At 43.7% G+C, this 11,634-nt stretch overlaps 2 protein-coding genes across 2 annotated transcripts; both read right to left on the bottom strand.

Moving 5' to 3' along the window:
• Nucleotides 1-8: 8 nt before the first annotated feature.
• Nucleotides 9-1,160, bottom strand: LOC108498085 (endogenous retrovirus group K member 25 Pol protein-like). The gene has a single exon (XM_017816366.1). It carries the CDS (start codon nucleotides 868-870, stop codon nucleotides 34-36), a length of 837 nt encoding a protein of 278 aa, XP_017671855.1. The 5' UTR covers nucleotides 871-1,160; the 3' UTR covers nucleotides 9-33.
• An 18-nt stretch (nucleotides 1,161-1,178) lies between these two features.
• Nucleotides 1,179-2,992, bottom strand: LOC108498080 (endogenous retrovirus group K member 11 Pol protein-like; the record flags this gene model as incomplete). The annotated part of the gene is made up of 1 exon (XM_017816360.1): nucleotides 1,179-2,992. A coding segment is annotated over exon 1 (1,686 nt), but the record flags the coding sequence as incomplete, so codon positions are not given.
• Between the last annotated feature and the right edge of the window lie 8,642 nt (nucleotides 2,993-11,634).

Below are 11,634 nucleotides of genomic sequence, written 5' to 3' on the forward strand. Positions count from 1 at the left end.
AGCATGGAGATCTTCTTTCCGTGTTCTTCTTCTTTAACTTTGGGCGATCTTAATCCGCCGAGCGGGGACCCACTTTGGTCCTTCGGAGCCTGCAATACACGCGTAGCCCTTTCCCCAGGTGATTAAGGGGAAAGGGCCCGTCCATTTCTCCGTCAATGGGTCTTTGTACATTATTTTTGCTTTATGTTCTGACAAAGTTGGAGAAACTGTTCTAAAATGGCGATCTACAGGACTTTTGTTTAGGTGAGTGTCCGTTTCCTCCATCATATGTAAAAAATTTAAAACATACATTACCTTTTCCAGTCTTTCTTGGGGGGACAGGCCAATACTCCCCCTTTTTTGTTTCTTAAGTAGATTTTTTACATTTTGGTGGGCACGCTCCACTATACCCTGTCCTGTGGGGTTGTGAGGGATCCCGGTGATATGTTGTATCCCCCATTGTTCAAAAAACTTCTTCGTGTCCGCAGACACATAGGAGGGCCCATTATCTGTTTTTATCTGTTTGGGAACTCCCATCCTTGCGAAAGCGGACAGGAAGTGTTTTTTGACATGGCTACTCCTTTCTCCAGGATGCGCGGTGGCTATGATCATTCTAGAGAATGTGTCAATAGACACATGCACATATTTTAGTTTGCCAAATTCAGCCACATGAGTGACATCTGATTGCCAGATTTCTAAGGGTGACAAACCCCTTGGGTTAGTTCCTTCTGGAACAACAGGTGTAAACGTTTGGCAATCAGAGCACGCTTTTAGAATTTCTTTTGCTTGGGACAATTTTAAGCCAAATTGCTTTTGCAACGACCGCGCATTCTGGTGGAAAAACTCATGCGAAAGTTTCGCCTGTTGATATAAATTGGGGGTTACAGCCATACCTGCCAGATGGTCGGCAAGTTGGTTTCCCTCCGCCACAGGACCGGGTAGAGTGGTGTGTGATCGGGTGTGGACGATGTAATATTCAAATTCTCTTCTTTCTACAAGAAACAATAATTTAGTTAACAACTTGAATAAATTCTGATTCGTCACATCTTTTAAATACGAATTTTCAATCCTTTTGACCACACCCACAACATAGGCCGAATCTGAAATTATGTTAATTGGTTCACCACTGAAAATTTCAAAGGTTCGCACAACTGCTGAAAGTTCTACTATTTGGGGAGAACCTTGTACCTTATGAATATCTTGATGCCAACTTGTACCTTATGAATATCTTGATGCCAATTATCTTTTTCTTTCCATACCAGCACTGCATTTCCTGTCCTCCCCGAGCCATCGGTAAAAACTGTTTTGGCATTTTTGATGGGAATTTCTGATTGCATAATTTTCAATTTTATTGGAATTTGAACCAATCTTTGTATAAATGGGCAAGCCGGGAGGTGTAGCTTGATTTCTCCCGGGTAGCCCCCGATGGCGATCTGAAAATCAATAGAATTTTGCAGCAGTTGATCTAGATGTTCAGAGGTCAGTGGGAGGTAGATGAAATTTGGTTCTTCCCCACTGAGCTCTAAACACCTAGTGCGACCTTTGGATATTATTTTGCCAATCATTTCAACTATTGTGGTGATAGTTTTGCCAAATTGATGAGGGAGGAACATCCACTCCCATAAACAAAAGTCTTTGTAGTCGCTTGTAAATTGTCCCAGGAGGGCCAAGGGTTGACGTTGTTCTCTAAGTATGACTAAGGAGGATGGCAGTCCCTCCATCCTCCTAAATGTTTGCCTCTGCGTTATTTTCTTTTCGACAGTGGTAAGGGCTTTTACCGCATCTGATGTTAAAATTCTGGGAGAGGACAGATCAGCGTCTCCTTTCAACAGCTCAAAAAGGGGGTGCAATTCTCCAGTTGTGATCCCTAACACAGGCCTGATCCAATTAATGGCTCCTAGTAGCTTCTGGAGGTCGTTTAAAGTTCGGACTTTCTTGTCAATTGAAACTGATTGAGGTTTAATAGTTTTGGAAGCAATTTGAAGTCCAAGATACCTCCACGGTACTTCCCTTTGTACCTTTTCAGGGGATATCTCCAATCCTTTATTCTTTAGGGCCTTAATTGTCGAATTTAGAGTCTCATTTACTGCCAATTGAGTTTTTGCGCAAATCAATACATCATCCATATAATGGAAGATGATTGACTGCGGGTACCTCTGCCGAACGGGTCTCAACACCTCTGCCACGAACATCTGGCAGAGTGTTGGGGAATTTTTCATCCCCTGAGGAAGCACGCGCCACTGGAACCTGCGATGAGGCTCACAAGCGTTGACTGCAGGGACTGAAAAAGCGAATCTGACCGAATCAGCCGGATTAAGAAAAATGTGAAAGAAACAGTCCTTAATGTCAATGACCACTAGGGGCCATTCAGCAGGGAGCATAGATGGTGAGGGCATTCCCTGCTGGAGGGCTCCCATTGGTTCTAGGACCTCATTTACTTTTCGCAGGTCCTGGAGAAATCTCCAGGAACCTGAGGATTTTTGGATTACGAACACTGGAGTGTTCCAGGGACTGGTGGAAGACTCCAAGTGTCCTTTTGTTAGTTCCTGATTAACCAAATCGTTTAGAATTTGCAGCTTTTTGGTAGGTAGGGGCCACTGATCAACCCAGACTGGTGTATCTGTTTTCCAGCTCAGTCTGGGGAGCTGCTGTACTTCAGTGACCCCTCCTAAAAATTTTCTTCTGGAGACAGGGTCCCTAACTTGAGTTCCCACTGCTCCATCGCGTCCCGTCCCCAAAGTGTAACTGGTATATTTAATACATACGGTTGGAGTGTCGCCGGTCTGCCCTCTGGCCCATAGATGGTAAGTACCTCCCTGCTCCTGACGGGGTATTGGGTTCCCCCCACGCCACTGACTGAAACGTGCGCGGTTTGGGCTGGCCATCCATGCGGCCAGACCCTGGAGGCTATGATTGTAACATCCGCCCCCGTGTCTAGAAGTCCCTCCACCTTGACTCGCTGCGGTTTCTTAGGCTGCGGGAAATAGATAAAACATGTTAGAAGAGGGCGAGAGGTTTTTACAGTCGTGGTCCAGAGGACCTCCCTCTGTGATTCCTGCCTCTGCTCCTCGTCTGCAGATAACACGCACAGCAAGTCTTCGGTGCAGACCATCTTCGCCACGGGGAAGCGGTCCTCCAGCTGCACGGGGGGAAGATGAACAGTTAGACAAATTGCGATGTTAGAATGTGTCAACCCCATCAGGAGAGTGGGCACTACTACAATACCTTTACCAACTGCCGAAAAATGAGATGTTACCAAATATGTCAGGTCCGGATCGACCGGGGCTGATGGTATGACTCTGGCCAATTGCTCATATGAGCTAAGATGGGTGGAAGGGTGTACGACACAAAGGATGTTCCAGTTCAGGGGTTTACACTGCTCCCGGATGGGAACAGGGTCTGCCAGAGGCAGCTGGATTACGGGGTAGCTGGGCGCGATGGTTGGCGCAGGATGGAGCGCGATTGGGGGACAATTTGTGTCATCGCGCCCCCCCGGGCACTCAGCTCCCCGTTTCCCGAATGTTCACATGAACACTGCCTCAGGTCTGGCATAGATGAAAAAGTGACCCTTTTTTGGAGCTTTGGTGACCTTTTTGGGGAAAGGGGTTCACCATTGATGTTAGTTACTGATCGACAGCTTGATGTCCAATGGCGACCCTTTCCACACCTACGACATAAAGTGTCGGGTAGATTAGAGGTAGACGATGACAAATTAGGACAATGCTTTTTAAAATGTCCTTTCTCCCCACATTCAAAACACCAGTTGGGACCGGAGAATGCGGCAGCCATAAGACGTACCTTATGGGAGTTAGATCCTATATTTTTACACGCTTCAATCATGTCAAGTAGAGTGGGATCCTTTAAAAGCTTAAGTGCTTTTTGGCAGTCCTCATTTGCCTTTTCGACGACCAATTTTTTAAATAGAATTTCCTGGCATTCTTTCTGAGGAACCTGCCTGGCAATAGCCTCTTTCAATCGGGTTATGAATTCGGTAAACGGTTCTTTTACGCCCTGGTTAATCATGGTAAAGGAGGGGGTCGGCACATAAGCGTCGGCCACCTTCTTTAGGGCTTCTAATGCCAATTCTTTAGATTTGTCTAACAATTTGGGGTCTAATTTCACTTGATCCCCTCTACGCGTGTAATCTCCCTCACCATAAAGCATGTCTATAATCTGCCGTGGGGGGAAACCCCGCCTTTCTACCCGATCGTTCACCCAAGACACAATTTTCTTTTTCCATTCAGTCTCAAAAACCGAGGCCTGTACAGTGGTTAACAGACCTCCCAACACAGCCCGTATGTCAAAAGGTATTAGCGTGTAGGCCAGAAAGAATGACTCTAATAACCCGAGGGTAAAGGGGGCGCCCAACCCGTACTCCACAATAACTTTTTTAATGTCCTTTAACATCGAGTACGAGATTGGACGCCACTCTGGTGGTTTGCCCTCTTCATAGTAGACGGGAAAAGCTCTTAAAAATTCCGCCTCTTTGACGGACGCCGCCTCTTCCCGGAAGGCCCTCCAAATGTCCGGTACGTCGGATGGCTCTTCCGGTGAGTACGGCGCCCAGTGACAGTCAGGGTGAGGATGCCGGCGGGCGGGGTAGGCCTCGGTGGCTTGGGCCTTATGGGCGCGGCCATCTTGGCGGATGTGATGCTGGGCCTTCGCCCTTGCCCCGCCCACTGCACCCCGTGGCTTCCGGGAGGGTGATGGTTCCGGGGAGGAGTCTGGAGTGGCGGAAGAGGGCGTGGAAGAGGGCGTGTCTGAGGAGGGGCTCCGCTCACGCGAATATGGGGGCGGAGGCGGCGCTGTGGGTGGAGCTACAAGAGCCCGCCTCCGCTTTTCCCGCCTTGTTTTTTCCCGCGCTTCCCGGGGCCCCGCCTCCTCGACGCCATTTCGCAGTCGACGCGATCCTCTCCTTCGCGCCCTCCCGCCATTTTGGGACTCGCTGTCCGACTCCCGCCCGCCATCTTGAGTGCTGGTGCCTTTCTCTTCCCTCCCGCCATTTTGTTGAGAACTTGCAGTGTCCTTGTCAGATTGAAAAATGTCCATGTCCTTGCTTTTTGTGTCCAAATCCGAGTGTGTTTTACTTTCTTCAATTAACTTGGAGAGTCCAGCCTCTTGGGTGTTACTGCTGGTCTTCTTGTTCATCATTTGGTGCTGAAGCACCATCAGAACAAGCCTCCAGGCGATAAGCGCCTCATTCGCATTCCGGTCACCCCTGCTCTCTCGCCACAGCTGAAACCCGATGGCTTGCCATTTATCAACTGAGGTGTTTTCGTTAACTTGATGACTGTGACGGTCAAGCCATCTGGCGAGGGCTTTCGCCGACTTTTTATCCAAAGGGTGACCGTGTTCTATGACAAAGTCCTTGAGGCGGCGATAAACATATTTTTGGGAGGTGGAAAGTGTGAGCCCCATGTTGTTAATCGGGTATCTCAACACTCCCGGGTGTTATTCCTCCCTTTTTGATTTAAATAAGTTACGGGGGTAAGGTGATGGGTGAAGGTGTGAGGAATGTCCCCTGCAGCTCACCTTTCCAGGTGTGCGACCCGTGCGACGCGAAGTCCACAGCCGTCAGCTATGCAGAGGAGGGCCGGCGGAGCAATCTCCCCTCGTGGAGATGCCTGAGCCCTTGCAGCAGCACAGGAGTTCTCCTGATACAGGAGACCTCTACTGTGCCCCACGTTGGGCGCCACTTGCCATGACCCGAGGGAAAGGGAATGGGGTCGAGCACTGCAAAGAGGGTCCAGACACAGACAGAGGTCTCGTGAAGCAATGCCAATTTATTGAGGGTGACAACAACTTATATAGGGTAGGTTCAGGGGTGGAGTTTAGGCTAGGGAGGAGCATGGGATGGACATCTCAGGGGAACATGGTGATTGGGCAATTGGGTAAGGAGGGGAGGAGTGTGGCTGTAACCGAGGGAATGGGCCAATGGTAGCTGCCTCTGCACTGCACCAAACATCAGCCAATGGCAGGCAGAGGAGCGGGAAGACAGGGAAAAAGGCGGGAAAACTGTGAGGGAATGGGGAAGACAATATGGAGGGTTTTTTATAAAAACAACAACTGGGGTACAGACAACAGTATAACAGTACAACAGTAAACCGGGGGTAACTGGGGATAACTGGGGATAAACTGTCAAGTCCATTGTAGTGTCGAATCCGGTAAAGTAGTGAAAAGTCCAGTGAAATAGTATCCTTTTTAGGTGTGGAGAGTCTTATTCTGGGTTATAAATCCTCCTCCATGCCTGGAGCTCTTCCCACTCGGTTCGATGTTCCTCAACAACTAACCTTTTAGTCTCTGCTGGTACCACCCCAAACAGGGCTTTTGGTTAAGATCCTCTTTTTGTTAACACGTGTAAATCTTAAAAGGTTCCATAAGAATCAGTGTAAGCTTTTAATGTAAGAATGGGGTCTGCCACAAGAGCAGAGAGAGAGTAGAGGAAAATTTGGGAATATTGTGATCCCTGCATGTGTCTCATTGGGAATTTGGCCTATGTGCTTGCTACCCTCAATTCTACAGATCCCAATGTATAGGCATGTTTTGATCTAGTTTCAGTTTTGCCCTTTTTCTGAGTGTACATGTGGCTCTTAGTTCCACACAAAAGGCATATGTAACTCATGAGTTAATTTACCTGCAGTGGGGTGCTTACATTCAGAAGAGTAGAACGAGAAAAACCTACCACTGACATGGGTAGCTGTGCTGGTTTAAAGGTAAACCAGCAGGGGAAATGAACTTAACTCAAAAGAGAGATTATAAGTCAGAATAACAATTTAATAAAATAATACAATAAGTACGATTATACAGACAAACAATTGGTTTCAACCCACAAAACCCAAATGTATAACCCAACACCCTGGGGCATGAACAGAGTGGTGTTCTTTGGGCCCCTTGAGTCCAAAATAAAAGGAGAGGGGAAAACTTGTTGGTGAGAGTGCTGTTGCAGTCTGGTCAAGAGTGGTGGTCTGCAGTCTTCCTCTGGATCCCATGAGTGGTTCCAAAAGTTCCAAGACTCCAAGATTATATATTCTCCAGTTCAGGCAGGAATGCTCAGTACTTCCCTCAGGGCGGGGAGTTCCACAAAAGAGTGTGAGGACAGGGAGGCATCCTCTTATCTCACAGGCCTCTTAACACCCAGTTTATAGCCTGATGAGTCAGGCTGCTCTGAGCAGATGGTGTAAATAGTCTATTGATAACAGTTTCTGGGAAATGGCATGGAAGGCTATAGAATACACAGTTTTGGGTTACATCCATACAGTGATGAAATGGTCCCAGCTGTTCTAACTAGGACAGTAGCAAAGACTACCTTCTCTTGGTTGAAAAAGGTTATGGCAGAAGGAAAGGAAATCCCCCACAAGTATGACTGCTGAAGCAGTCAACAAAGTTCATGTAGGCAAGACTTGGGCTAGCAACACTCTTAGCTGGCTAGATGAGGACCAGGGCAAGTGTGCATAAAATAGAGTTTAGTACTAGATGTTCTTTCCTACATAATTTTAAAAGATAATTCTGGGGAGGAAAAGCCCCTATCTTTATATTTTTGATAAAGGATATAATATGACTCTTTTCTTCTTCAGAAATTTCCTGAGGACTTTTTACTTCATTTAGTGCTCAGACTATTGTGTTTTATTACATTAGTGAGTGTCTGGTGTTTTAATATACTCTTTGTTCAGAATTGGGCAGCTCAGTTATGTATTCATTACTTTCACTGAAAATAGTTGCTGTTCTTCTTCTGTAGGGGTGAAAAAAGTTCTTAATGCACACTCCAGAAGCCATAGAAACCATTGCATTCCTTAAATTTGAGAAAATAAAATTGATACTACTATTTGTAACATCCTTCTCAAAAGATTTGAGATCTCTTAAAAGGAAAAGCGTTCCCTTGGCCATTGTTCTTACTGCAATGTAACCCTTCTTCTCTCCTTCAGTGTTTCAGGGCAATTTCAGAGCATCTGGCCTAGGAACACAGTTTATGCTTCCTGGATTTCATTTAAATTCAGCTGATGAAGTTCTCATTTTAGTTAGCAGGGATTGAATTAGAGCAGTGCAGCCCAGTGAAGCACACCAAGCCAGGACCCATGCAAAGATGCACACGCCATATTCTCTAATCCCCTGCATAGTGCTTTGCATCATTGTATAGCATTCCCTGAGCCCGTATAAACTTGACCAAACACAGATTTACAGAGTGTAAATCTGTTGTTGTATTTGTTGCATTGTTTACTATCCTCACCATTACAGTTCCAAAGAGCAAAAATTCAAGCAAAGGTTCAATCCTGTTCAAACATCATGGTAAAGACATTCTGCAGGTCTCAAAGGGTAAATCCAAAATCTGAATTTATTTTATTGGTTACAGGCTTTTCTACTTCATCATATCAAAGAAGAAAGACAGTGTCTGGAGGAGATATATGGATTCAGAACTACTGCTTGGTGTTCATTCTAAAGGATAATGTTAGACACACCTCACAGAAAAAGGGAAGAAACTAATAAATTGTGAATTATATAAACAGCAGACAGAATGCTATTGGCCCATGTAGCTTCAGAATGTTGTTAATTAGCCCAACTGTGCAAAAGGAAGACCTTCAAATCTGTCAGATAGCTGCCCCTGGACAGCTTATAAGTGCCTTGCGGTTAACAGGCAATCACTCATAGCATAGCCCCGATCATTATCTCAAATACTTGAGAAATTATAGCATGATTAAAACAGTGAAAAATCCCATTACTCATTTCACTAACTCCCACTTGTCTAATTCTTCCATCTACCTCTGAACTTCAGGCCTGCATGTTAAATTTCCCTTGCTCTGGTTAGTATTTATCCTGTTGGATTTTTTTATCACTTTGGTTTGTTTCATCATTTTTCATTGGCTAGTAACACTTTCTAAACTGACAAAAGCCTGTATCCTTTGCAGGCAGCCATCATGCCTGCTGCTAACTGAAATTTTTTGGTAGCCAGTAATCCATTCTGTTTTTCCAGCAGTTAAGTGGATAATGCTCTATTCCCAACCATTTTAATCTAGAAAAAAAAGGACAAAAGATATGACACCAAGCAGCTGAATTTATCTGGAATTGAGAAACACTTTATAGAAACTGCCATTCATGCAAATACTGCGCTTCCAAAGACAGGATAATATTACTGCGTCTTTTTTGTCTACCTTTGGACTGTATGCTGAATTTTGTACTCTTTCAATGGCTTCTTCCAATTGTGTAAAAAATTGAATTTTCCTATACAGGATATAGTGGTTTTTACACAAAGTATTTGTGTAGACAGTTCTCTTCCAGCCCAAAAGAAACATGAATTTCTCCACAGGTTGCTGTCATTTCGGTCCTTCTCCAGGACCCTCATTATATCTTCTAATATGTCTGGAATTAGAAGCCTAATATTAGAGTGAAAATGCTTACCCATAGGATGTAAAATGTTGAATGTGAACAAATTAATAATTTGAGTTCAGATATATTACAAAAATCTACTTTCCTTTTGAGGGGTGATGGGACTGGGGAGAGAAAAGGTAACTGCCTCAGCTGGCTATATAAGATAAAAATTCTCAGTTTACTATACCCTATAATGAAAACTGTCATTAGCACTCCACGTTAATTTGACAACGAGATCATTGGCTTGGCCTGACCTGTGCAAGAGTTACACCACCAACTGTAATGCTAATACCTGTAGCACCAGCAACATCTTTAGGATTATCTGATTTGTGTTCATTCTTAATCCAGACTGCTGGCATAAGAGTGTTCTGTGTGCACTTGTATCAAAAAAGCAAATCAACATAAGTAAAAAGAACATATCTAGCAGCATATTAATTATATTTTTCCAATACAGAGCCAAATCATCATGTGCAAGGTCTTATGGTCACCACTTCTGCTGAGCACTGTAATTCAATGGGAACAACCACAAGCAAGAAACTACTGAGCCAAATCCCTTCAGTCCATGGGCCAGTAGAATCCTCACTGACAATTTCTCTTTCAGAATGATGTAAGTCCCTTGTAGCATGGAGGAAAGAACAAACAAACTACTAATAACAGCAATGGGGCTAAAGGGGAATTGGAGGAAAAGAAGACATACCAGAAGTATACTTTGTGCTTCTGACGCAGAATTGTTTGACTACTCACAAACAGACCTGTAATATAGAAAGATGATGAAAAAGATGCTACACTTGGATTTCTCCAGGTGCTCTGCCTAGGTGAGCCATCTGCTTTGCAGCATCTGCTAGCAAGCCAGTGAGATAAAATCCCAAGTGCTGATAAAAGCAATGAAATTTGCTACTTTTAATAATGTAATTCTTTAATAGATATTATGTATTTAATATAAGGTTAAAAGTTTTACACACCCATCTTGTGGCTGGATGAATTACTTTATCTCTGCAACAATCATTATGCTAATAGATAAAGTTATGGCTATTAATGGTTCATGTAATAAATGTTCCAGTGTGATGTGCAAGGTGAACATGAATTCACCCTGATCTTCACCAGGGCTATTTCTGTAGCCTCAACTGATGCCATTTAGATCTGACTGCAGAATAGGAAAGGAAGGGACCATGTGATGAAACATGTCCAAGCTTCCCAACTTAAACCACCAGAATTGTTAGTGTTTGCAGAATGAGATTTTAAGTTGAAGTTTCTGTGTATATATTAACCTAGTAAAAAAACCCCTGAAGATTCAATTTACCAGTTCTGTTGTGAAAGTATATTAATTTGGTTTTGGAATGCAATTCACAGCTGATATTGATGTGAACATTACCAAATTAATAACTTAAAGGACTTACATATCTGAAAGCTTACCTTTGTTCCAAGTGATGTCAATAGCTCAAATAAAAGATTTTATTTTCCATGGAAAATCCCCTCACAGAGAATCAGAAATTACTCGTGTAATTAGAGTAAACTGAAACATAGCAATGCACTTTAAAGAAATAATTTAGGCCACACAAAACTAAGCCTCAGTTTTGCAAAGAGGGTTCCAGAAATGTTTCTGACATTTTTAGAGTAGACATGCATGCATTTCAGAAAGATTTCAATGGAGTTCATGGACAAAAAGCATGGGATATTAACTACTATGTAATTTTCAAACTTTTCTGCATGCATGTTTGTTAGTACCAAACACTACATTGCAAGGATTATTGGTTTTCCTGAATAGATGCAAACAATGTTCTTTTATTGAAGCTGAGGACCCCATCTTCAGCACCGTAAACCAGAGAGGTCTGGAACAGACAAGAGAGTCAGGCTGGAGACACTTTTCCAAATGTCTATTATGTATGACTGTCTTTTCATTCTCCTGTTAAAATGTTATATTTATATGGCTCCTTTGTTTGCAAGCATATTCAGCTATATTGATGTATTAAAGAGACCCTTCCAGTTTACTGTGTGCTCTGACTCCTCCCTGCTTTATCCTTTGTAAACACAACCATTTTAAAATTCTGAGGTAAAGTCAGTCATGAGTTCCTGATCACCCTCTTTCTGTACCAAGGAATAACATATTGAATGTTTACCTGAATGTTTAAAAATTGATAATGCAGCTCTGATCAGAAGAAGCAGTCAAGATTAATCAAACAATTCTTGATGCATTTTATTGCTGGTTTTCTGTCAATAAAACCTTTAAGCTTGGAAGTTGTTAAACTTAGAAGAATGTTTTAATGTAAGTTAGTATTCAAGGCCGGTTGGGGCCTC

This window comes from Lepidothrix coronata, unplaced genomic scaffold, assembly GCF_001604755.1.
Source record: "Lepidothrix coronata isolate B3197 unplaced genomic scaffold, Lepidothrix_coronata-1.0 Scaffold55, whole genome shotgun sequence".
NCBI classification, from domain to species: Eukaryota; Metazoa; Chordata; class Aves; order Passeriformes; family Pipridae; genus Lepidothrix; species Lepidothrix coronata.

Bases quoted from the DNA above. Each gene is read 5' to 3' on its own strand.
- LOC108498085 (XM_017816366.1), bottom strand. From the start codon at position 870: ATGGCTGTAACCCCCAATTTATATCAACAGGCGAAACTTTCGCATGAG.